This window comes from Spinacia oleracea, chromosome 1 (genome assembly GCF_020520425.1).
Source record: "Spinacia oleracea cultivar Varoflay chromosome 1, BTI_SOV_V1, whole genome shotgun sequence".
NCBI classification, from domain to species: domain Eukaryota; kingdom Viridiplantae; phylum Streptophyta; class Magnoliopsida; order Caryophyllales; family Amaranthaceae; genus Spinacia; species Spinacia oleracea.
The window spans coordinates 98,456,346-98,483,390 of NC_079487.1; the positions used below are offsets into that span (position 1 = coordinate 98,456,346).

General features: G+C 37.7%; 2 protein-coding genes across 3 annotated transcripts; both read left to right on the forward strand.

Annotated features, from left to right (window-relative positions):
* The first annotated feature begins 345 nt into the window (after positions 1-345).
* LOC110805014 (uncharacterized) lies at positions 346-24,273 on the forward strand. 2 transcript variants are annotated; one of them, XM_056837289.1, is made up of 18 exons: positions 346-896; positions 4,000-4,079; positions 4,448-4,498; positions 5,555-6,070; positions 6,215-6,473; positions 8,865-8,926; positions 10,201-10,380; positions 11,734-11,785; positions 11,868-12,149; positions 14,671-14,781; positions 15,543-15,734; positions 16,230-16,505; positions 16,781-17,401; positions 20,651-21,126; positions 21,202-21,262; positions 21,371-21,439; positions 21,729-22,237; positions 23,641-24,273. In XM_056837289.1, the coding sequence occupies exons 1-17, from the start codon at positions 612-614 to the stop codon at positions 21,813-21,815; spliced, it is 3,660 nt and encodes a 1,219-aa protein (XP_056693267.1). In that variant the 5' UTR covers positions 346-611; the 3' UTR covers positions 21,816-22,237; positions 23,641-24,273. The 2 variants fall into 2 exon arrangements, with proteins under 2 accessions (XP_056693267.1, XP_056693269.1); XM_056837291.1 differs by lacking the exon at positions 4,000-4,079 and having other exon boundaries at positions 720-896.
* Positions 24,274-25,293: 1,020 nt separating this feature from the next.
* Positions 25,294-27,026, forward strand: LOC110805010 (enoyl-CoA delta isomerase 1, peroxisomal). The gene has a single exon (XM_022010607.2). The coding sequence runs from the start codon at positions 25,582-25,584 to the stop codon at positions 26,344-26,346; it is 765 nt and encodes a 254-aa protein (XP_021866299.1). The 5' UTR covers positions 25,294-25,581; the 3' UTR covers positions 26,347-27,026.
* Positions 27,027-27,045: the final 19 nt, after the last annotated feature.

The window sequence follows — 27,045 nt, forward strand, 5'->3', positions numbered from 1 at the left end:
GCATTGCTGCGCAAGGTGCCAGCAATAGCTGCTTAGTCCTGGTAGCAGTAGACTGGTCTTCGCTTAGTTTCCTTGCTTTCATTTCATTTTGTTATTTTCCAGTTTTGTGTGACTTTTTATTCTTCTGTTGTTTGCGTTTTTGCATTCTCTATTTAAGGAGCTAGACTCCACATTCTTCACCAAAAAATAAAAAATTTTGATTTTTAATTTCGTAAAAAATTGAAAACTGGAAACAAAAAAACGATACCGAACGGGGCAAGTTTTATGGAGCACTTGGGATACGGAAACAAATCATACATGAAAAGACCAAAACACCCCTGAAGAGTGAACATTACTTGTGCACACTCTCTCCCACTAATCACACTGACAACAAATCCCCTCGGCCGTCCCCCTAATCACCCTGCCAGCTAATACATGCCCACACACCGAAATTTAAGAATTTCTGCATCTCATTCTATTCTCAGATGCCTTTTTTCCTCTTGAAAAAATAAAAATAAAATACACACATCAGTTGTTCTTCCTCAAATGCATTACGCCATTACTAATTTATCATCATTGTAAAGTTCAACATCTTTGATCGCAGAAAATCGCCATTGAAACAAACAATTTGAATGTCGAGTAGTTACAATAGCCCGTCTCGGAGCCCTGGAAGAGGCACCGCCGCATCAACGATGACGACGGCGGCAGCAACAGCGGCGAGGTTGCAGCTTGGGGCGGTGTCGAGGCTGAGATCTTCGTCTTTGAAGAAACCGCCTGAGCCTCTTCGACGCGCTGTTGCTGATTCTCTCTCCTCTTCTTCTTCTTCGTCTTCTTTTTCTTCAATTTCTGCTCTTTCGTCGCATCACCCTTCTAGTAGCCCCTCCATTCATGCTTCCGAAGCTTCCAGAACTCTTCGGGTATGTTTTCTTCTGTTTCTTAGGGTTTCTTTTATCTGCATTTTGATTTTGTACTGCCCCTTGGAAATTCGACTATTTACTATTTAGGTTTCTTGGAAATTTAACGCTTTTTTAGTTTGTTTGATTGAGGTAGATAAAGTTTATTAGTTTTTGTTGGGAGAATTAGGTTGTTTGGTTGAAGTTGCTGAGAATTTCGGTTTGGAAGTGGGTAGACTGTGATTTGGGAGAAATGATTGTGTCCTTTAATTAAACTGTTGCAATTTAGGATTGAATTGTTGGGAAACTTTTGTGCTTTGTGTTAGAATTAATCCAAACTAAATACTTCATACTAGATTAATCGGTAGAATATAATTGCGTACCTTTCTCCATTGGATTGATGAGCGGTGGGTTTTGGATTTTCCAATTCTATATGGTTTCCCTTGATATTCTATTGACTATGGGATGCCAGAGAGAATAGAAAACCATATGAATCGGAACCATGACACTAACTCTAGTTGTCTAGCATATATATATATATATATATATATATATAAATATTTATATATATAGTGTCTTCCATATCTCCATATATATATATAGTGTCTTCCATATCTCGTGTTAAGCCCATCATAAAATAAGAGATAGAGAAGTGAGTCTCTACACATATTAGCCCGTACCAATAAGATACCTATAACTCTATAAGCCCAATATAGTTAAATATGAAACCAATCACTTTTATGGGCTAACTTTAAAATAGCCTTATACACATAGGGTCATACATGTAGGCCCACATGATTATTTCTAACAGTTTGAGCTCATTCGATTCCGTAGAGCTGAGTCGAGTCGAGTTTTCGTAATTATACAGAGTAATTGTTAAATGGGGGAAATGTACGCAGGACTTAGTATTAAGACGCGAAGTTCCGTCCATCACTTCTAAATATTTTACTCACATAGCCTTTGATTTAAAGTAGTGCACTATGTGCCTAGGCTATTGGACCCCTATCATTTTAGTGCCACTCAAATCTAAAAGTAGCTGTTAGGGCTGCAACTTTTTATATTTCCTTAGTCATGCGGTGTTTAGTAGTTGGCGAAGCTGTTTTTTGTGCATGAGGTTTCTAGGGATTCCCCCTTTTGGATTGCAATTACATTTGAGTGAGAACATTTTTGATGGTGATTTTATGGTGGGTAGGATTTATTGTGGCCTCTGTGGGAAAATGAAACTTATTTATCTTTTTTGTGGGCCAAGTTTTGTCGCCTCATTGTACCAGAGGCCTTTTTCCCTTGTATGATTACAACTACTAACCCTTGGACCCACGCACTAGATCCTATCCTGGATCGATGGGGGTAGGATGGGATCATTAAAATTCGATCGTAGATCCTACTAAAAACTAATAGAAAAGCATAAAAGAGTTGCAGCCGCCTTCGTAGCCAACAAGTGAGCCTGACAATTAATTTTGTGGATGCTGCACCATCCGAAGGTTTTGCCAATCCCTGAATTTCCTTAGTAGTCCCCATTACCCGAACCTCAATCTGACCCCCGCCTAGTAGCATTGCCACTAGATTTTGGGAGTCTGCCAGAAATGTTATCGAATGAAGAAGAGAACAAGCAACCCATCTTAGCCCATAGAGGGAAGCTAGGTCTTGCCTATCCTCTGAATTTCCTTAGTAGTCCACAATATGACAGTACCTGTACCTCAATCTGACCCCGTCTTGTAGCGTTGCCACTAGAATTTGGGAGTCAGTCATAACTCTTATTGAAGCAAGAAAAAACCGAGCAATCCATCTTAGCCCATAGAGGCAAGCTAGGGTTTCCACCTGCAAAGCCGAGGCAACCATCCCATAAGTGGCATCCCTACTATATCAGCGTTGCAAACCAACATCCATACAAGCTTTCCTTGTATCCTTATCCCACACGTGATCGACTGATAGAGTCTTCATTATTCCCCTAGCACCATCAACTGCTAGCGTAGCACGAAAGAAACCTAGGAGACACTAGGTCTTTCCAGGAGGGTGTAAGTGACGCACACTGCCCTTGCTACTAGCATGCAATAAACCTTGTTGGGTTAACCCTTCGGTGATTAGAGCCTTCACTGAGTTCCGATTCCTCGGGTCGCCTCTGAAGACATGGTTACTTCCAGATAACCACAAGTCCTATAAAGTGCCTATGAAGGAGACATTCCTAGGGCTATCTTTACCATCATGACAATGAAAGAGCCGGATATAAGACATGAGCCATTCCACAAATGGAAGATCTCCATTGATTTATGAGAGGACACGAAGGTTTCCACTTTCCACCCCTCCAAGTTTCCTTTGCTATGTTTCAAAATCGCGAACATCTTCAGCCCGAGCTTTGCAAAAATCACACAAAACTATAGTTACAATAATTAAATGCATATTTAGTAGTAAAAAAAGTAAAAATAATTTGATACTGTAAAATATTTTTCTATGTTTGGATCAGATTGATGAATCCAAGATCATATTAAGATCCTACCAATTTAAAATTTTAATCAGTTAGTGTTTTTGGATCGTAAAACCTACAACCCGGATTGGGACTTTAACAACCATGGTCGTCGAGAGTTATTCATTCTTAGAGATTGAAAGGAATTGAGTGGATTTGTTATACGGAGTAGTTGCTATTGTTGGAGGAAGACTTATCTAGTTTTGTACTTGTCTACTATTAATATATGTATTCTAATTTATTATGTACTTGCAAAAATGTGGTTTTAGTGGTTTTAGTGGTTATTGTCAAAGTTATATATATTTATATATACTCTCTCTGTTACCTAATGTTCTACTCACTTCAGTTGCGCTTAAAGTCTTCTATAAGGCATGCCGTTTCATAATGTTCTACTTTATTCTATTTTTGGCAAACACATTTTTACCACCCTATGACCCTACCCCCTTTTCCCACAATATTTATACTTTTTACCCACTATTTCTTACTTTATCCACCTATTTCTTACTCTGCCCACCTTTTTACTACATCTCTCTTACTTTATCCACCTTTTAAATTTTCTCATGGCTTATAAAATGCGTTTTGTCTATGCCAACATGTTAAATAATTTTTTTTTTGAGATGAACCATGTTAAATGATAAAATGACTGATGTTCATGGCGAATGTCAGGATTATTTGGCAGCTCCATCGACGACTGACCTTGCCTATTGTATTATATTAGAACATACTCTTGCAGAGAGGGACCGCAGGTAGCTACTTTTACTCACTATCTCAAACATATCCTTGAATGCTCCAGTTTTTTATTTTTTATTTGCTGACATTCTCTGCAAGATTATGTTCTTATTTTATCTTTATGAAAGGCTTGCCATTGTCTTTTCAGTGGCTTTATTTTAGAATAAACAATATAAGCACTACAAGTTGCAGGTTATCTAAGATAGAGATATTCACTGTTGTACCAACTGAACATTTTAGTTGGCAATTACTTTCCTTATCATCCTTGTGAGTTGTGATATCCTCTAATATGTAATTGTCTTTTTTTGAGACACCATGCATCTAGGTTTGATAGACTTCGAGCACAGTAACAATTTCAGTCCTGATTCTCATTCTGTTTGTGCAGCCCTGCGGTTGTTGCAAGGTGTGTGGCACTCTTAAAACGTCATCTCTTAAGGTGTGTTTATCTTCTCTTGTTTGTCCAATTAGTTAGTATGGAATCTATTGATACTTCTTTGTGTTTCTATCCATTAAAAGACACAATTGCAGCACTACCACACATTTTCTCTCCGTTATAAAGGCTACCAAATAAAAGAGCGCCTTGTCCTTTTCACCTAAATTTTTTAAGCTACCAGAAAAATTAGCTCAAATAAAGGAAAATACATTGTATAAGGGCTACAAAGTTTAATTTACAAGCTAAAGTGTAGGTAAGCTCAGATAAACTCAGGGTCAACAAGTTCAAATTAGCTTAGAAGTTCACATAACAGGGCCAATATGTAAATGTAAGTCGAGCTGTCCTGATAAGGAGCTTTTGGTTGAAAAGAAGGAAACATTAGTTACTTAGTTGAAATATGTCATAAAAGAAGCATAAGAAAAGAGTTGGCCACTTTTCTGTTTCTAGACAGTTCGAAGTCTAAGAGCTCAGTTTCTTAGTTTCCAAGTTTTTCAAGCTTATTTTTCCTGCACTATTATACTGCAGGGTTATTTTTTAGCACTGATTTACACGAGGTTATTTTAGTTTTCGACAGCTTCAACTTGATCATTGACCATAGACCTTCTAGTTGTCATAAGCATTTATGTCTCTGTGTTGTTTCTTATTTCACTTTCTCGAGACCTTTATAATCTTTAGCTGGAAAGCTAACAAGACCTGAGCTAATTCCTGTATACCATAATGTAGTTCGTCTTTTGTGTGTGTGTGTGTGTGGGTGGGTGGGGGAGCGATTTTGGTAAGCCTATTTTGGCTTTCATGAACTTGGTTGTCAGCCAAAAATTTCTTTCAGTGCTTCAGGAAGTAGGTTATTGATGAGTCGGTCGTTTTGTTGCTTCTAAATTTTAATGACAGTGAAAACTATAGACTGTTTACCTGGTTGAATGTCCCAGAAGTTAGGTACTGTTGTCATCCAGTTCTGCTGTTTGTCTCATGTGTCGCATGAGAGTTGTTTCTTGATACACCATTTATGGCTTTTAACTTAAACCTCTGTGTTCCTTTTTCTTTTTCCCGTCTTATGTTCAGATATAAGCCTAGTGAAGAGACGTTGCTGCAGATTGACAAGTTTTGTGTACAGATAATTTCTGAATGTGATATTGGTTTGAGTCGGAAATTGTTGCCATGGTCACACTCGTTAAACCAGCAATCTAGTGCTGCAAAGGCTCCTGTCAATGGTGCGCCTTTGCCTGTTTCTAGCTTTGCTTCTGCCTCGCTTAAGAAGTCATTAAATTATGTCCGTTCCTTGGTGGCACAACACATTCCAAGACGGTCATTTCAACCAGCAGCTTTTGCTGGAGCCCCTTCTGCACCAAGGCAGATCCTTCCTTCACTGTCATCTTTACTGAGTAGATCTTTCAATTCTCAATTAAGTCCTGTTAGTGATGGAGAATCACCAGGAAGGATTGACACTACTTTATCTGTGCCTAGCCAAAGAAAAATCGAAAGTTTTGATGGAGTTGAAGATCTAGAATATATTACTGCTGATGTTCTTAAATGGCGTTGGCGAAGTGATCAAGACTCTGCTGCTAAGTTAATTGTTGGGTAATTAATTATATTACATATTTCTACTCACAGCTGGATTTATTGCATAATTGCAGATCTTTAATTCAAACTTAGAGTTTTGGATTGAAATAGTAAATGTAGACCTAATCTTAATTGTTTATTTTGTTTGTTTTTTTGTCGCAGTGATAAATATTTCAACAGCCAAGACTTGACGAGATCTAATTTGCTTGACGTTGGTGCAGCTTCCCTTCTTGTTGCTGACTTGGATACCAAAAAAGGCCAACCGTGGAGGCACTTTGGTACTGCTGACATGCCTTATCTTGATCAACTGTTGCAGCCTTCCTCGATGTCATCAGTCACCAACAGTGCCTCTGCTCGTCAGCACTTGAGAATTATAACAGCATCTAAAAGGACCAAATCTGGTTCTCAACAGATATGGCAAGTTGTTTGGAAGTGCTATCCTACCCCCTGATATGGTTTATAGTATGTGTTTCTTATGTCTGTATTTTTGCATAGAAGTAGAAATATCCATGATCTGCATCTGCAGACAGTTCTTGCTTGTGGTGTTGTGACCGAAAGAGGGATCAGAATTTCCACCCTACGTCTATTGGTCTAGTATTGTGATAAGTGTATTCTTTTTGTCTGTATTGCGTACTTCAATGCAGAAGTGAAGGCATTATGATCTGCATTTGTAGACACTTCTTGCTTTTTGTGCAAATTATATATCGTGTAGTTGCTAGGAGAGAGATCCCGAGAATGACCCTTGTGTCTCTTGATTAGGAGGAGGATAATGTGGTGTCCTCCCATCGTCTTAGTTATTGATGCAAGAGATTGTTCTCAGAATGGCATTGTTTTCCACCTGCATATGGTATCCCATAGGAATCATTTTGTTTTGATTTGGATATTGAGAGAGCCATGGTAGTAGTGAGAGAGAAAGAGCCTGCTATCATCACCTAAAGACATACACATCCATTTTCCTATTTTGTAATTTGCTAAGATGAAATTGCATATCGTAGTTGTCCCACGTGGTAAGAAGAGGGAGGAGGACTAACATTAAAATCTACTGGGCTAGTCCATTCACTGCCAATTTGTTTTAGGCTGGAACATAATTGGAGATTTAAATAATTAAATAACATTTGGAAAATAGAAACTCTAGGAGTTGTCTTTACATGGATAACTTTTTTGGATAGGCTCAACATGAGTGATGAATTACAATTTTGAGGGTCAAATAAGTGCATTTTTTTATGTGCTTTGCGAGTGGGAGACTCTAGGTTGTATTGTTTTTGCACTGTGAGTTGGTGGCTTTCCTTTGGAGCTGGTTGTATTGCCTTATGTCAGTTTGTGGCAAGGTTTGCGATGTCGGAGAAATTTATTGATCATTCTTGTCCGTTATAGTTGTATTTTGCATGATGCTAGGACATACTTTGTTAACATAAGCTTCTTCTAAAAAATTCCTTTCATCTGGGCATGATTTGGGTGTCCACTCGCTTGCTAACTTCGACTACTATCTTACGAATTGAGAGACATCTCTTGCATGCTTGTCCTTTTCCCTCAACAATCCCACATTTAGGATTCAGATTTCAAGCATGTCTAAATCTCAGTTTTCTGCTGGAAGCGATATAGGATAAAGCATGATGGAGGCTTTCAGAGGTCTTGCTTTCAAAGAAAACCCTTCCACACAAATTCTTTTTAGAGAAACTACAGTATTTTGCAGCTTGAGGACAGAAGAGAATTAATTTGCAAGAAAACTTGCAAAACATGGTGGACAGATGAAAGCTACCAAGTGCTAAAATCACCTTCTTTATCAGGCCTTTTCAGAAGGTAGAAAAACCACTTGACGCTGAACGCTTCAATCACATTACTTTATATCCGGAACATTTGTGTCTCTACACAAAATATTGTGTAAAGTATTTAGATCTGTGGTCTGAGATAATTGGAATGGAAAAATGATGAATTTGATACATCACAACCTAGAGTTGGTTCAAATCTTTTAGATGATTTTAATGGCATAACAATTTTTTTTAATTACATATCAAGTTATCAACCCATGTATATGGTTCGTTAATCTTGTGAGAGGAGACCAAGTAGTATTTGGTCTCATGGAAATCATTGTATCTCACAACTGTGAGGTTGTGGTATCAATCCTCAGTAGGGGCAATTTGGTAAGCATTCCCTTACCTTTCCCCCTCCTTCCCCCCCACTTATAAGGGCCCTTGCCTACTAACCCGGGCTGGGTTTACCTGTGTGAGGTTCTGGCCCGGTAGGGCGCCTTATCCTTATCTACAAATAAAATAAAATGGTAGAGGATAGATGAGCTTCTTTCTAACATCATTGTATTAGAATATGGTGCTGATTTTGCTGTCATTTTGCAAGATTGGAATGGAATGTGTCATAGGTTGGTTGGACACTTTTTTATTTTTATTTTTAATGGGGGGCGGAGAGGATGGAGGATATATCGTGCTTTACTGTGGGTAACGGGCGTTCAGGAGAGTATAGCTGTATAGCACCAGATGTGATTTATAGTTGAATACTTGAATGCACTTGGATTTTTCTAGTTTGGCTGAATAGAGGCTAAGTTCTTTATATTTTAATCATGCAAGCTGTCATATATTTATATGATTGGTATGGTGGAAAGTGTAAAACTGCGAGCTCTGAATTCTAGGATAATTTTCTATTTTTCCTGTCCAAACTGTAAGTTTTGAAATTAGAATAACTAAATGACTGTTGAAGTTATTCTGGTGAGTTCCAAATGATTGGAATACCTTCAAGTATTGGTTTTTGATAATCTATTTTTAATTTCTAATAGCATGTTCTCTTCTTTTTTATTAGGGAGGATTGTTCGGTGAGCACATTTCGGCCACGGGCAAGGCCATTGTTTCAATATCGTCATTACAGGTAGGACATAAATAAGTGCTTAGAAATTCAATTTCTGCTGCAGCTATTGTCTTTCTTTATATGTGATTGGCTCTACTAGAAGTCTTACAATTGCCGTTCTCTCGTTGAATATCCATGAGTGAAAGTTTGAGATACTAAGAGAAATAGTTTTGTGGGGTAGATAGATGATGGTCGGTTTTGGTGAAATGAGATATTGTTGTTATGTGGATTATGTGGCTTGAGTGGGACCGACAAGGCTGTCACGTGTAATGTGCCGTGGGATAAAGTCACGTGTTTGCTTCTTTGTCCGCTAAGGCAGTTGGCGCTTTTCTGAAGTAAATTGGGGATATTTAAAAAGTTGGGTTAATGTTTAGTTCGGGTTATTTTCATTTGTTAACCGAGGAAAATTGTACACAGATGAAATAAAATTATACGTTCCTTTTTTGGTACTTTATTGTGTGCAGTTCTGATAAATTTGTAATAAAAAATACCTGTTACGAAAACCATAAACGTATTAAAACAATTGAATACACAAATGAGATAAGATTATACTCATATTGTAATCATAAAAAATGTTTTGCACCTCCAATTTCTATACAAAAAAGGCGACGAGGTTCTAAAAGTGTATTTTTAGTAAAATTAGCATGAATAGTCTCAACTATGGCCCATCAATGATAATAATCCCAACAAGTGAAATTTATAGTATCATTCCCAACTATGCACTTATTTAACAATAATGATCTTTTAGCTCTTTCATGTCCTTGGTATTCTGTGGTAACCCTGTTTATGTCTTCAGTAGCAAATGTTTTTGCTGAATTATTAACCATAAAGTCTCAACTATGGCCCATCAATGATAATAATCCCAACAAGTGAAATTTATAGTATCATTCCCAACTATGCACTTATTTAACAATAATGATCTTTTAGCTCTTTCATGTCCTTGGTATTCTGTGGTAACCCTGTTTAATGTCTTCAGTAGCAAATGTTTTTGCTGAATTATTAACCATAAAGTCTTCTCTGTTTTAGCTAACCCTAACCAAAATCAAGTAGAAAAATCTGTCCTGTAACATATTCTATGAATGAAACATAATTTTATTGTGGCAACTATGTTTCTACTTTTGCTTTTCTGGGTGCCTTTAAGGCCTTGTTATCTGCTGATAATATATGGCATGCTTTATATTGAACTTAATGGTATTGTCGAAAACTAATAGGTAAAAGCCGTAAAAAGTTATATGGAAATCATCTCTATGCTGAATTTGAGTTTCACTTACTGTTTCTAATTTTTCATGATTCAGTGAACAACAACCTCTTAAACTGAATCCTACTGAAGTAGGCGAGGTCATATCAGCTGTTTGCTCGGAGACATCCATGCCAATCGCTAATCTAATGACAATTTCAACTGGATTGAGTAACCATCGCACAAAGCCATCCATTGATGTGGCCGTTAGCGTCCTTATTAAACTTGTTATTGACATGTACGTTCGGTTGCAATTCCTCTGTTGCTCTTTTTCTTTTGGGCTGGTCCTATGTTGTTTGCATTGAATTTCTTTTTCGTCAAGTGCATTAATTAAAAATTTCTTTCTATATTTTGTCTTTAGTTTAGCGTGTTTCTTATTCTATATTTTAGTGTTTCCTCTGGACGTAACATATACTCCCTTTGTATCATTATAATGGTTACACTTGAGCTTTTTGCAACAACCAAGAAAAATGATTTGAAAGCAAGAAAAGAAGTGTGGGAAAGTAGAATGTTGTAAGCAACAATAATAAAAAAGTTTAAGTTGTTGGTGTTGTAAGAAAAGAAGAATAAAAAATAGGTTGAGTGGAAAGTTAAAAGTAAAATGAGATATAAAAATAGGTTGAGTGGAATGTTGTAAGTAGAGTGGGAAAAAGTAGAATCCTAAAATTGGATAAAGCTAAGTGTAACCATTAATTTGGAACTTCCACTTTTAGAAAGCGTAACCATTATAATGAAATGGAGGGAGTACATATTAGTAATGCCTATATTTTTTTGTCACATATCGAGTGAGTCATTATTAAATACTACATACTTCTATGTCTTAGATTTATAGAAAGATTAAAGTACTCCCTAGTTTGCTTTAAAATTTTGTTTCTTTCAATTATTGCTTTCTTAAAACAAGTGAGGTTCTGTTTAAAATCTGCTCATTGGGTATGGATCTGTCGATTATGTTATGGCCGGAGTCCTACTCACGGCGGCCTGGTTGAACTGGGAGAAGCTGTAGGTATTTTTGCAGGCCAATCCATTGGGAAACCTGGTACTCAACTAACATTAAGAACTTTTCATACGGGCGGAGTATTCACAGGAGGGACTGCAGAACATGTACGGGTGGGAGAAAAGATAAAACTGAAACTGATTTTTAATTAAATCAAAATGAAAGTTTGAAACTCATCTGAAGAATTCGCCATGATATACCTGATCCGGTTAAGGAAAAGCAGTCCAGCACGACAAGCACACTTCTAGTTTTTAATTTTATTTTGAAAGTCATATGATTTAGCTTGAGGCATGAATTATAAAATAACCTTTCCTATAGTAATCATGTTGATTTTGAACAATGACAACAAAAAACTGGAAACTACCCTTTTTGGTTTTCGTATTTTGGTTCTTAGTTTTCTAAAAAAACAGAAAACTGGAAATAAAAACGATACCGAACGGACCCTTAATGATTATCAAGTTTTACTTAGATTTGTTGCTTGTGATTGTATATTTGTATTCCTAATAAGCAACCTTTGATTTTTAAGATATATGATATGAGAATGCTGTTCCTGACACACATTTTGTTGGATTAATATTTTCTCTTCTCTTTTTGCAGGTATATTTTGGATCCTGAATCTGCTTCTCCTCTCACACTCTGTATGCTCGAGGTACGCTATTTACTAGACACTCCTATCTTTTAGTATTTTCCTTGGTGTATGTGCCTCTTATCCTCTAGGAAATTGTTTTCAGGATATGATTTGTTCTCCCAGATTGTCTTCTAGGACCCGTGCCTTTGACTTGATATTAAATCTTGCTGTTCATGCTCACCTATTGGAGCCTGTTGTACCGAATGATGTTTCAACCATCGATGAAGATTATCCTCAAGAATCAATCTTGGACAATGAGGCCCAAGTGGGGATTCAAAGAAAGGGAACAGATTCTGATAAAAACACTGGAGATTCCTCAGCAATTGATGATTTTGAATCCTGGATTTTAAGCATTCTCTGTGAGATTCTTTTGCTTCTTGTTCAGGTACTGTGCTTGGTTACTTACCTTAGCATGGATACACTTCAGAACATAATGTATCAGCATTGCTCGGCCAAGTTTAACCCAAAAAAGTGCTCATCTTTTTCCCCTTTTTCCGTTCTGCAAAAGCTATATCATCAGAAAATAACCCCGTAATTTGAAAGTAAAATATCCTGAGGAAATTTTATTGTAGAAGTTGAAGGTCAAATGAATCTAGGTGGAAGAGATGGATTCAGGGGTGTCTTTCTTCTGTTTTTTTTTTTCCAAGTTTTACCTAGGAGGTGGTTGGGTTTCTCGTGAGGCATGGTGATTTTCTTTCACCTTATTTGTTTCTTGGTAGTTGGATATCTTGACCAGGATGCTTTCTTGTGGGTGGGTGGGTGTGTGTGTGTGTGGGGGGGGGGGGGGGGGGGAGAATTGGGTTATGGTTTTCATATTGGTAGGTAGGAAGTCGTTACTTTTCTTTAAGGATTGTATGACTCTCATCTTTCTAATCTATGTATATACTCCCTTTCCCTTTTTAAGGTTCCTGTGGGTATTGCTAAAATACTAAAAAGGCTTATTAGAGATTCTTTGGGGTCTGGACTAGGTGAAGAGAAGACATATGATCTTGTGAGATTATAGTGTCTCTGTAGACCTAAGTAGGAGGTGGCATGGGTTTTGGGGATTTGGTGTAAAAAATATCGATTCAGTGGGAAATTGGTTGTGCTTTCTGCTGGATTAGGCTCAAACTATGATATGGGGAAAATATCACATTCAACGGAATGGGAGGATGCACTAACAAAGTATCATGTTCCTTTTACTATCCCGTGGATATTAGTTGTCCAGATTTATTCTCTCTTTTTTTCCTTTTCTTTTACTTAGAAAATGTAAGGTTGGTAATGGAGAACACAATTCATTTTGGGTGGATTCCTTGGCAGGGTGCAGCACTTCTTGCATTTAGTATCATTTTCCCCTTTCTTTATACACTGTCCTCCGCCTTAGGTTAGGAGTGGGAAAAGGTTTCTCTTGGAGTATTCATTCTTGGAGCCTTTTGAAATGTAGTTGGGGCCTTGGGGGATCTCAAATTCGCTGAGTGTCCTTGATTCTTTCTCCTTACGTGATTCCCCAGATAGTAATCTTTGGGATCTTTTTCCTGTTGCTCCTTTTATAAACACCTTCCGGAAACTCCTAATCATCATCTTTGTCTCATTCTACTTTCATTTCGTAAGCCTAATGTTTAAAGCGTGTGAAAGCATTTGTATGGGTTGCTAGTTTAGAACTTAGGGACTTTGGGGAAACACCATACTTCTTAATATCTTCTAGCTCAACCATAGATTCATAATCTGAAATTTGGGGTTACTCTTTATTTTTTACTATTGAGGAGATAGGGAATTGTCGTGTGGCTTTGGTACTACAAAGGTTAATTGGTGTTGATGGGTTGTTACTGTATTGCTCCCACTTTTCTAGCTCAACCGCAGATCCATCATGTGAAATGTCGTAGGCAGAAGGGGCATAAGATATTTTAGCATGATGATTTTTGGCTAATTTTGTAGGTGATTTGGTTGGAGTGGAATGACAGGGTGGAGGCCGGGAGTCTTCATTGGTTACTTAATGGGAGAGACTATGTTTGCGAGATTAGAATCCTTTGTTTCTAGTGCCATGCTTGGTGGACATCTGGTCCCTCTTTTTCTGTATCTTCACTTTTCCTATAAATGCAAAAGGGAATTTATGATAAAAGGTGAAATCATTCATCGATAAATTTACACAATAGCTCGAGGGCTTGATGGTTCATATCTTTTGTATTATTCCTTCTTTAGTTCATGTGTAGCACTCTCTTGGTTCATCTCGTGTTCTGGGCCTCCTGGCATATGTTTACTCGTTATTATATTCTCCTTTCCATGTATCTGGTTCCTTAATATTTTCTTGCTTTTAAGCAAAAGACTGCCACAATTAAGGGTTAGCCTTATGAAGTTCTTGCTCTTTCTCGAAGAAGTACGAATAATCAGAGATCCCGTTGTAGAGAATTTTCTTTTTCTATGAGTGGCAAAAGGACAATGCAAGTATTAAAGCACGTTGATCATTTTTGCTATTTTATTTGATTGTTAGTGCAATTATCTTTGCATTATTGAATTTAAGTAAATATTTTGCTGATTTGCTTGCGAGGATTGCATTTTACCTTTAAAATAAACCTTCATTTGACCATGATATGCCCTTATTCTTGGTTACTACCTCAGTATGTTAAGCTGGTCCTAGTTTTCAGCCATTTTTGTGTCAGCTGAGGAATATCATAATATGGTGGGAAAGCTATGTTTTTCCCGACTATACCTTTGCAGCAATTTTTTGTTTTCTAAAGACACTTGTTAAATATTTGCTAGTACTGCAAGTAGCTGAAATGTAATTGTCATATATGCTTGTAGCCATTGTAGGTAGGTAGATTGGTAGTGAATTATTTATTCATGTACCCTACACATTTTTGTTCATTAATGCATTAAATTTCTGGTTTATATTTGAGCTTCTGATAATCTTATGCGTTTGATATTCTCAGATAGAAGAGAAACAAGAATCTGTGTGGGCATCTGCTTTAAGTTGTTTGCTTTATTTTGTCTGTGACGGAGGCAGGATACGAAGGAGCCGACTGAAAGGCCTCGATATAAGGGTTAGTGCTTTACTTCTGTAAATTTAATTTATGTCTTCAGCAATTTGTTCTAAAAGAAATAGTATGATTGCAGCTTACCTTTTTTCTCCACTATCTTTTTTTCTTTTTGTGTTACTGGTCAAGAAATTGATCGGTTATCTTCATAGCTCTATCTCTCCTTCAGTTGTTTTATCCGTATTGCGAGCATTGAAGTTCATTCATTCAGTTGTTTCTAAAATCGGAATACCCAATTTCAATCCCCTCCTAAAATCCAAATCTCGTAAGAACTTTTTCATTTAATACCAAAATAACATATTTGGGATGGATTGAAATGAAGTTTGTATATTCCAAACCAAATTACCCTTACTTATGAGTCCTGATGTGCAAATTGCAGTTCAATTTAGGCTACATTCTCCTCAACTAAGTTTGACTTATTTTAGGCAAAATAAATCCAGATAAGAGTTTATGAAAAAGTAAGTAAAATAAGTTCACTCAAAGTAAGTTCAGATAATTTTAAGTAACTCCAGATAAGTTGAAATAATATAAAATAAGGTCAGACAATTTTAAGTAAGTTCAGATAAGTTGAAATAAATTAAAATAAATTCGGATAAGTTCAAATAACTCAAAACAGATCGAGGAGATGCACCCTTTTTTATTTCATTATTTAAAAATATTTTCTACCTTCATCACAGAAACTCGAGAATGGACTGATTTACCCATGCACTTTTCAATGTTGTAATCTGCTGACTAATATATATCTCTTGTTTTGTATCCATGTTCAGGTTGTAAAGGCATTGATAGAAGTCAGTAGAATGAGTTCATGGGCGGAAATTGTCCATTCAAAGCTCATATCAATATTAACAAGGATGTTTTATGATCTTCCTGATGAACCGGGCACAATTACTACAAGTACCCCTATATTTCTTGCAGAACAAGTTGATATGATTGGGGGGATTGATTTTATCTTCTTGGAGGTATGCTGTCAGTTTACAAGACTTAACACCTCATGTACGCTTATTTAAGCCCCTCAAAACCTCCATTCTTTCTAATCTAGAAAAGGTTCTGGTCATGTGGATTGGTAGCTGTAAAGGTGCTCAAGATTTTATTGTTGCTGATAGCACATGATAACTATTCAGATATCTTTCCATACATTTGACCTCTTTCTTTTGATGCTTCATATTCTCTGACCGCAACTTAAACTTCCTTTATTCTGGCATAAAGTTTTTGCCCACAGGGCTAAGTAATATTCCGTCCGATTCTACATGGACAAATTTGAAGTCCTTTTTGTTTCTGACATTACTACATTAAGTAAGCAAAAGACTGCAGCTTGCAGTCAGTTTAACATTTTTTGACAGTATCCTAGGATCTTCATTTACATTGTTATATACTTATATCTATTACTTTCGATATTTTTATGTTTGAAGTGCACTTTTCCTTTCTAATTTTGTATTGTTACTCTCTTAACGCAGTATTCACTTGCTAGAACAAGGGAGGAAAAGAGAAATCTGTATTCATTGCTTTTTGACTATGTTTTGCATCACATTAATGAAGCAAATATTGCTACTGGAGTCCCTGAGTATGTACCTGATGAGATTCAACCCCTTGCATCATTGCTGTCACTTGCCAATGCTCCTGAAGCCTTCCATATTTCTGTTAATCTAGGGGTGGACAGAATTGGTGAACTCTTGAGAAGATCAGTGTCCTCTGCATTGTCCAGATTCGCAGACAGTGAACAACTGAACATCGTAATTTTCTTGTTCTGGCTTCCCTCCTTTTTGCAATTCATACGTTTTGTTTTATGCAATGCTAATATGAATGAATGTTTGTGTTCTTTGATATTTTCCGTTTTAATTAGGGTGTATTAGACTTCAGTTTTCTTGAAAGAACCCCGAGGTTGTTACTTTGTTGCTGGTGTGTCATTGTTTTTTGCCTTGTAGGCTGTTTGTTCATATGTTAAGAAAATTTACGTTTCGAGATGTTCTCGTTCTAATCTCTTCTGGCATTGCCTTCATGTATCCAGATACTCGAGAAGGTGATGAGTGAGTTTGATTCAATTGTAAGCTCGTTTACTCACCTACAAAAAGAGTTTGCCAATATGAGACAGCACACCAAATCATATAAACTTATGAAAAGCATTGAGGATGAGGTTATAGGAAGGAATGTTAGCAAGGACGCAAAATTATCATGGGCCACATTGCACTCTCTTCTACATTCTGATAGAATAGCTTGCCGTCAGAATGGATACATTTGGTTAGGTGATCTGCTTGTATCTGAAATTAGTGAGGGGAACGATGGAAATTTATTTTTGAGCATCAGCAGCTTGCAGCAGAAAATTTCCTTAGTTGACCTGAAAGATTCTTCAGCTTTCTCCGAAATTCCAATGTCTATCTGGCTTATGTGTGGCCTGCTGAAGTCAAAGGACAGCACAATCAGAGCAGGATTCCTGTTTGTTATGGAAGTACTTCTCATGCGATGCAAGTGTCTTTTGGATGAGAATGATCTCGAGGATTCTGCCAGAATCGGAGGAGATAGTCTTCCTGATCGCTGCCTTCGAAAGGCAAATTCAGTGATAGACATCATGAGTAGTTGCTTGTCTCTAGTGGCTCAAATAAATGAGACAGATCACTTCAACATTTTGAAGGTATACTCCTGAATCCTGCTCCCACTTTTATACTCAATCCTGGCTGCAATGCTTCTAATCTGATTCTCTATTCGTGGTGTTCTTGATACAATAACACTGGATACAATAGGTTTCTAGTGTTTTATATATGAGTAGTAGAGATGGTAGGTCTAGCAATAAATGTGTGTTTCCTTTGTTGGTATTTTCAATACAGTTAGAAGTAATTGCTATGATTGGTGCAGAAAGAGTATGTGTTCTTCACCGATATGGCAGTCAATGAATGGTTTACAGGTTCTCTGTCGGAAAACGGGGTTGGGTATCACTGTCTAGTTTAAATTCACTATTCAAGGTTCTGGTGATGCTAGTTCTAGTCTACGCTGGGGTGAAAGTTATGTTACTCAGAAGGGGTACTCGTGGACACGGGTCTATGTCCAAGTGTCTGAATAAGCTATTTTATAATAAAAAAGATCCACGGTTTTGGCCCGAAATGAAGTGTCAAAGTGTCCATAACTCCATACTCATGTCAGAGTGCGAGGAACCAACACCGGTACATTGAAAGAATGACTTACCATTTTATCTGTCATTTTCTAAGTATTGATATTGGATTTATTATGGCTATTTGTTTGTTTTTCCTATATATATCATTCTACTGTTTTGTCATGTTCCCGAGTTGCATGATTATGTGAAAAAGAAGTGCCAAATAATAGAATTTTATCTTTATTCTTCACACTAAGGATCAGTGCGTAATCGAAAATATATTTCTGTGATCCAGCTGATCTCGTATTAATGTCAGCCACTCTCTTTCCTTGCCCCTTCCTCCATCCGCTTTGAATGGGAAAAAAAGGCCTTGAGCATGGCTGAACCTGGACGTAAAAATGAAGTTATATGGTGTGTCCAGAAGAGCTTTTGTTAAGAAAAAAAATATAAAAGTCGAATGTGGACTAGATTAAATGTGAAGATTTTGTAATGCAGCAATGTAGACTATAGGAAATGAGGTTTGACTTAGGCAGTTGGAAACCCAGATTTTGAAGACTAAAAAGCCACCCATTTCTGCCCATTTACCCTGAACATGTTTAGATAGGATTGGTGGTGGGTTATTGGCTCTGGCAATCTTTAGTTCCTATAAAGTCCTTGTGTTCAATAAATGATCAGAAAGCCTTTTTTCTACTAGGTTGGGGATCAACTTATAGAAGGCTCCATGAATTTTTGTCACTGTTTGGTTCTCGTACAAGAAAAGGAAAGGAACTAAGAAAGAACATGTGGGGAAAGGGTTAAAAGAACCAAGAAAGGGAGTTTGAATTCTTATATGTTTCATTTAGAGAATCAAAATCTATCCACTCATATAATGTTTGATTCCACATAAGGAAGCAACACTCCACCACTGAGAATTTCTCCCACCTTTCTCCCTCATCCTCCATTGATAGCCACGGCCTTCCAAATACAAAACAATCAACACCTATCAGAAGAGAGTATGCCAGCCTTTGGGAGCTAAAAGGGTCAAATTTGACCATTAATAAACTTTTTGACGGCCATATCAGACATCTTAAAATTGGATCCTGGGGCGGGTTTCCCTCAACCTTATGCGACTTCGGTAAGTTCGTGCTTTAGGTTCGGTGCAACAAAGAAATTCTTTGTAACTTCTTTCCAGGCTGTTCATGCCAGCACGGAGAATGAAAGCATCAGTAAGGCTCTTCCTTATCTATAGAAATAAAAAGAAGCTTCATCTAGACTTCTTCTTTTCCTTCTAGCCTTTCTTCCCAAACAGAACCAGGGGAGGCAGCATCCCCCACCTTCCTCACCACAGCATGGAGAAGCTGCTCCTTAATCTGCTATACGCCCTCACACATTACACCAATTGTAGCTGGCCCCCGCCCAAAAGCAAGGAAATGTCATATGCAAACTGAAAGACCTCTTTAAAGTAGGTCTAGGCCCTGAAAAGCAGCCCAAATCAAAGGAAGTGGAAAGAAGGGTGTCTAAATGCTGACAATACCACTGCTACGACCACTGCTGCTCCTTCGTTAAAAGAATCTGCTACGCTGAATGCCGCTGTTAGCTCCAGGAGGGTATTGGAGTTGGGAGCTGGGTGGGAGGTGATGGCTGTGGCCATGGTAGTAAATGAGGGGTGGTGGTGAGAAATGACGGTGGGGACTGCTCCTAGCCTCCTAGGGATGATCGGTGGTTGTTGGCCTGAAATGGGGTGGTGGCGGCTAGTAGTGTTGGGGTATAGTGTTAGGTGTGTGGGTAGTAGTTGGACATTTGGCTTAAAGTGGTAGTGAGAATGTTGATAGGGTTGGGCGCGTTGGTGTGGGCTAGGTGGTGGTAGCCTGGTAGGTAGTGCAATGACTCTAAAATGGTAGAGGGGATCGGAGGAATTAGATCCCGGGGTTGGGTGGAGTACTATGAAACATGTACTGGGATTACTCTAAAATGACAAGGGAAAGGGAATTGTTAAAAGGGTCAACCTTCATCAACTAATCAAAGTAGGTATTGATTCACTTTCTTGATTCATAGGAACGAAATAGGCCCCCTAATAGAACAAAGATGTAGTTGGTTTGGAAATTTTCAGCTTTGGGTACGAATAACCATTCTTGTGCCCTTAGTTATGAGATTCCTATATCTATTACGTACTATGTTACTCGGACTCGGATACCCATGTCGGACACGGGTGCGTGTCCAAGTGTCCGACATGGCTATTTGTGAAAAAATTGCATGATTTTGGTCCAAAATGAAGTTCCAAGTGTCCATATCTATGTCCGAGTGTCGATGATCTGACACGGGTATTTAAGGTAAAATGAAGAGTCGAGGTAACAAATATTACGCAGTAGAATCAACAGAATTGAAGGCCCGTGAAGAACTTTGGCTCGTTAGTGAATAGAAAGGATAGGGGATAGGTTTCTATCGCATGGTAGAAATGGATACATTGATTGGAATGGCAAAAGGAATAGGTTCCTATACAATATGCCCTCCAGCTACATATACTTCATCCTTGCGTATTTAGTTGACAGTTTGACACGTTTTGACTTTAGCACTATTTATACCACCCTCCTTTGACCGGCTTTCGTGATTTAGGCGTAAAGTAAAATATAGGCATGTGGGATCTTGTTAGATTCGTCTCGATAACTATTTTCAAAATATGAACTTTTTATAATTTTCTCTTTTAATAATTAAAGATATTAATGATCAAATGCACATGATTGGGCCAACAATGTTGACAATGCTACTTTTGCATGAGCTATAAATTAGTATTGATTATTTACTATCACGGTGCAGATGTGTGACATTGTGTTCTCCCAGCTATGCCTGAAAGTCCCTTCAGCATCTGCAGATGCAGGCCACCTTAGAAGAGTTTCTAGTACCTTGGATATAAACAATAAGTCCAATTTCGGCGAATGTGTCCCCCTGCAGGAGACTATTCAACCTAGAGGACTTGAGGATGTTGATAACTCCAGTAGTTCATTAGTTTGTGAGACATCATCAATGGCTGCTTTGCTTCTTCAAGGAAGTGTTGTTGTTCCATTGCAGTTGGTTGCACGAGTTCCAGCTGTTTTATTTTATTGGCCCCTGATTCAACTTGCTGGTGCAGCCACAGATAACGTTGCTCTGGGAGTTTCTGTTGGCAGCAAGGGAAGAGGAAACCTCCCAGGTGCAACATCAGATATCCGCGCTGCTCTTCTTTTACTTCTTATTGCAAAATGCACAGCTGATTCTGATGCTTTTCAAGAGGTTGACGGGGAAGATTTTTTCAGGTATGTCTTGTTTGTCTGCAGGATAGTTAAATTGTCCATGAGTAGGTCAAAGAAATTAGCGTTTCCTCTTTGCAGACAACTTTTGGATGATACTGATTCAAGGGTGGCTTATTACTCTTCTGCATTCCTTTTGAAGGCAAGAAATTTTATTTTTTGTCTGTTTTTTCTTTTATATGCATTACTTTAGTCTAATCCAACTAGTCAGGATCGATATTGACAAATAGTTCTGCGTATGTGATTGCAGAGGATGATGACGGCAGATTTCGATAATTACCAACGTAGACTTCAGCAACTTGTTTTCAGGGCTCAGCAGGTATAGTCTTACCTGTATATTTTATTTGTTTGCAAATATTCTTGGAGGTTTTCCAGGTCAAGGAGGGTGGTATGAATAGTGCTAGCTACCATGTGTCATTCTTTCCTATTTGCTAGAGTTGGGCTGAATGGCCTTCCTTTTTTTAAAGGAGAAGGAACTAAATCTGCGTGGTTGCATGCATGATGTGACTATATGCAAATCTTATTTATCTTTGTTTTGGCGCTCTGCTGAATGTATCACATATCTTCTACTCCCCCCTTTCTATTCTTATTTTTACTCGATGATGCAGAGCAACAATGAAAAGCTGTTGGAGAATCCATATCTTCAGATGCGTGGGATACTTCAGTTAGCAAATGATTTTGGAAGTGGGTTGTAATGAACTTAGAGATTTTGAGATGTTGCTTTTCGCTTAATGCTCTTGGTCTTCTCTGCTGCAGCTGAGTAAAACAGATAAAGTGGCTTACATGTGAGGTTCCTCTGGCTGGTGTCCGCAATTGTTAAGTCTGTAGGAACAATATCATGTCTTTGTTTTAACATTGAACATTAGCTGTTTGTGCTATGATAACCTACTTTGGCTCCCACATCTCCGGTGAGAGGTATCAAAGAAGGTTATGGACCTGTATACACGCTTCAGTAACTTATGGAAGCTCAAGTTTGGGGTGAAGTTCAGGATGAAGGATAAAATTATTGCTTGATATTGCGAGCTGAATTGCTGTGAAATTATCAGAGTAGTTCACACCAATTTCTGTTCCTTATTGCTTTGGGTTGCTCCAGTCACAGAAGACTTCGTCTGCACAGGTATTTTGTTTCCTTTTTAACTGATTCAGTTGGATAATTGTATTAGTCTTTTCCAATTAGTTTTAATAATTCAATGCACAAAATGTCCACTTCGCAATATATATAGATGATGTACACCTAAATTGTCTGCTTCGATAGAGCAAATCTGGAATGTAGAGTAGCTGGTCCAGAATTTATTAGAATTGATGCACCCTATTGGAGCTAAAATTCTGTTCTAACTGGGTGAAGTAGTGAACAACAATTACAGTGTTTATCTTTTAGGAATAATGATCCCTTGGATGTGTCAGTCACTGTTGAATAACTGAAACTGCTATCCGTTAAATTTGAACTTGACCTCCAGTCTGGTTTCACAAATCCAGGCTTCGCTATATTTTGTATGGAAACATGGAATGGTTTATGACATCGGGTGGCATCTTTCTAACAAGTCAAACTTACTATGTCTACACTCTCAATTTCATACGGAGTATAAGACATCAGTTTGGGTATGACCTTGAATTTTTTTGACCCCTTCCCTTAGGGATTAAGGCTCTGATGTTGTTTTGGCTTGAAATCTTACATAAAGGTCTAGTATTTTCACAAATGTCTTAGGGATGGGCAACTTACCTGTTAAGTGACATTAGCACTTTCCTAAAATGGACACTATAGGTTGAAGACGATAACAAAACACCTGTTGTCTTCCCACCCTTTTTCTGGCACTCTCAAGGCCAATCCCAACAAGAACCCATTACTCACTTGTGATCTTGTGAACATTGGAATTAGAAGGGCTTTTGCTTAGATCTAGCTGAATATTTGACTAGTGACTTCTATGTTCACTGTTTTAGACATTCAACAAAAGAGGACACCGTTATCTAAGATGTTTGTTTGATCGTCTTTGTTTTGGTTTCTTGATAGCCATTACTTGTTTGTGGCCTGTGAACTCTTGTGTAATATTTTCTAGTGGGGTCGATTTTCCTTAACTTCAAAAAGAGAAGGTGTCATATGACTAACATGCTTCTTGTAAAATTTAAAATTGAAATAATGAAATTCTTAGCATGCCTATTATATACGGAGTACTCCATAGACAAATTTTGAAGAGTGTTTCTATTAGGAAATGACTGAAGTAGTTGTCTGCCAAGTTCTCATTATTTATTGGTCGATTATCTTTTTGTAAACTCATAACTTGAATCACTGCATCTCTCTCTCTCTCTCATGAAAATTGGCAACCCAAGCGGTCAACCGGACATCTTGTGGAGTCTTTATTTATGTTCATGAATCGGGTCAAGTGCTTTACAGTTTGAATATGTTGATTGCTAGAGCAACATCCTGTTTTAGATCTAATTAGTTAATATACACAATCTTGCTTGTAAAAGTTTGTAAAGCTTGGTGTTTATAATGTTGTTTCTAACAAGTCTGTGGTTTCCCAGATCTTGATTCGATGCTTGGTTTATTTTTGGAGAGTCATTGCCTGAGTTCACCCCTATTGTGTCCAAATTGTACATCTGAAAGAAGAGGATCTTGGAAAAAGAGATCCACCCTTTAATTCTAGAATTCCTTATGGCGATTTTTATTAGCCTTCTTAACCTGGTGAAGCCTCGCTGGCGATATTAATAAAACCTAAGTGGAACTTGGACAGCTTGTAACGATGACTTCTTGTAGCATAATGATGAGCTTTGAAGCTAGAGATAGATGGGAAGGGTGCACATCTCCACTTTTAAGGGGTTGCTGCACTAGAGAGAAAAAAAGGCGTCAATTTGATACGCCTACACCTATTTTCTTTAATGCCCATTTATTTGTTGATTTGACTTGCGCTGTAAATCTGTAGTTATGCCTTTCTACAATTTTTCTCAGATTTAGTTTCTGTAATAGGTTGTTCAGTTAGTTATGTATACATTTTTTTCTCATTTGTATCATATCCAAATTTTGAGATGTATTGAGAATTATTTACCGTGTTGAAAATTTTGACAACTACTTGTAATTGTATAGTTACATGAGTTAACCGAAGACGATCTACTTGTAATCAGGTTATGGAATACACGGAGTAAGCAACCTTTTTCCGATTGATACAATCATAATTATGCATATTGCGTCAACTGATGACGATCTTAGACAAGGCATATTCAACAATGTCATTTTCACATCAGCCAGAAGAATTTTCTGATAATCATACATATATATAGGTTATCTGGTCATACAAGATAGTAGGACAACCTTGACAATTTGACCAAAATTTGGTTGTAGTAATACTTAAACATTTAAGATGTATCCGGATGCACCATAGATCCTTTCACATTTTCCATTACATTTATGTATCATGTGAGAAGGATCACCAATGCATATAAAATAATCTTGGGTGTATGGTGTATTCGGGTGCACTTAAATTGGAAATGGTAAAACTTTGCCCTCCATAACCTTTTAGGAAACTAGTTATTAACATCAACAATGTCGTGTGAATTATCCGCTCATTATAACACTAGAACTAGTCAATCCATTCAGTCTTACGCCATTAGATAGATAAAATTAATCAAATTCAAATACTTAACTAAATTAATTATTTCTGAGGGTTGCAAATAAGTCAACTCGGGCCGTATTTTAGTCTGTTTGAGCTAAGTTTGACTAGGATAATTGATTCTGAGCTAACTTGAATTTGAATGAGATTTTTTTTTTAAAATGTTCAAGCTTTGCTCGTTAAGAGTTTAGTTTGTTCAACTTTGTTTACGAACATGCTCGTTTGCATTTTGTGTTAGAGCTCGAGTTGGAGCAAGTTTAATTTAAGTTTTTCCCAATCTTTCTATAATAAAAATAAGTGGCTACATTTTCATATACTAATCTGAAAATATTGATTTCATTTAAAAGATATAGAAAGATATTAAAATAGTTTTGAAATGTAAAATATATTTTCGAGCTTGAACGAGTTTAAACGAGTTATACAATAACATGAACATGTTTAAAAACTAACTTAAACTAGTTGTTCATGGACATTAACGAGTTGAACATGAAGGTGTACGACTTTGACAAATTTATTTATCGAGGCTTAAATTCTTTTGGTCAATCTTGTTTCTTAACTTAATAAACTGAGTTTTGATCGATTTTGTTAACGGGTGGTTCATTAACCTATCAACTCTTCCACCTGATCACAACAAAGAACAAAGAACAAAGTCCAATTCCTCGTATATAAAGTACATTCAAATAATGTACGGAGTAGTCAAATTGGACTTGTGTTACTCTGTATAAATACATTCAATGAATTTTCGTTTCAAAAAATGAAAGCATAATACATTAATACTCCCAGGCTCCCACTCTCCTCTCTTTCTTCTTCTTCCTTACAATTTCATTGCTCCATCGAACGTCTGCAAATTAGGAAGAAGATGTGCAGCGTAGAGAAGAGAGGCAACGTTTACATCCTAACCCTAACAGGCAACGATGAACACCGTCTAAACCCAACCCTAATCACCTCAATCCGATCATCTCTTTCTCAAATCAAATCGCAGGCCCTTAAATCCAAAACCTCCTCCTCCGCCCTAATTACTACCGCGCACGGTAAATTCTTCTCCAATGGCTACGATCTCAACTGGGCAAACTCCTCCCCGAACCCCGCAATTTCTAAGGAATTAGTGGAGTCCCAATTGAAAGCGCTAATTTCGGAATTGTTCTCGTTTCCGATGCCGACAATCGCCGCTGTCACCGGCCATGCCTCGGCGGCGGGGTTTATTCTAGCAATGGCGCACGACTACGTGGTGATGAGGAAAGAGAGGGGGTTTCTTTACATGAGTGAGGTCGACATTGGGCTGGTGATTCCACCATGGTTTATGGCAATGATGAGGTGTAAGATCGGAGGGGGGTGGGAGGGGTGGCGCAGGGTGGCGTTAATGGGGGAGAAAGTGACGGCGGAGAAGGGGAAGCGAGAGATCGGAGTTGTGTATGAGGTGTTTGAAGGGGCGGAAGGAACGGTGGAAGGGGCGGTGGAATTGGGTGAGAAGTTGGTTAAGAGGGGTTGGGATGGTGTGGTTTATGGTGAAATTAGGAAGGGGTTATTGAAGGAGGTTTTTGATTTGATTAGCAATAATGATATTCTTTATGATGCTAATCATGGTGTTAATGTTAAAGCTACTGTAATTAGGCCACGCCTCTAAGCTTGATCGTTTGATAATTTGATATGTATCTGTATTTGGAGAAATTCCGAGTTTATCTTGCAGATAAACGGAAATTAAACAAGTAAATTAGTTGTATACTTTTGTAATATGACGGTATACTAATGTTATTTGACTGTGTATTTATGCAAAAAAAAAATTACGGGGAAGGGATGGAAATTAGGTCTGTAAGAGATGGAAGGGGCGACGGTGGAGAAAAGTAATTGGAAATCGATGAACAGTGAGGAAGACGACGAACACCACCACAGATCTAAGCTTCGCCACTGCTGTGACGATGAAGAAGAAGACGAGCACCGTCGATCTAGGAGAGAGAAATCGAGCGACGACGAACACCACCACCGTCACCACCAAAAGCAAGGAGTACTTTGTGGATAAGCAAGGCGAGGAGGAGGAAGATGGTGAGAGATGAAGGAGGTTGCGAAAGGGGGGAGGAAGATGATCGTGATTCAGAGATGGCGGAGGTTGTGAGGAGGGAGGAGGAGGAAGATGTTGTTCCTTTTATTGACTTTAATGCCACTTGATTTACTAATGTATTAATCTCGGAGATTAACTCGGAAAAGCTTCTTATTTGACTATTGAGAAAAGAATATGAATATGTAACTAGTTTTTTTATGACGTGTTTGGTATCGGTTTTCAATTTTATGGTTTTGACATTAGTAGAATATATATTGAATCACTCAC

Coding starts and splice junctions, on each gene's coding strand:
- LOC110805010 (XM_022010607.2), top strand. CDS start 25,582: ATGTGCAGCGTAGAGAAGAGAGGCAACGTTTACATCCTAACCCTAACA.
- LOC110805014 (XM_056837289.1), top strand. CDS start 612: ATGTCGAGTAGTTACAATAGCCCGTCTCGGAGCCCTGGAAGAGGCACC. Junction 897..3,999: donor AAGCTTCCAGAACTCTTCGG/GTATGTTTTCTT, acceptor GGCGAATGTCAG/GATTATTTGGCAGCTCCATC. Junction 17,402..20,650: donor ATCACTTCAACATTTTGAAG/GTATACTCCTGA, acceptor ATCACGGTGCAG/ATGTGTGACATTGTGTTCTC.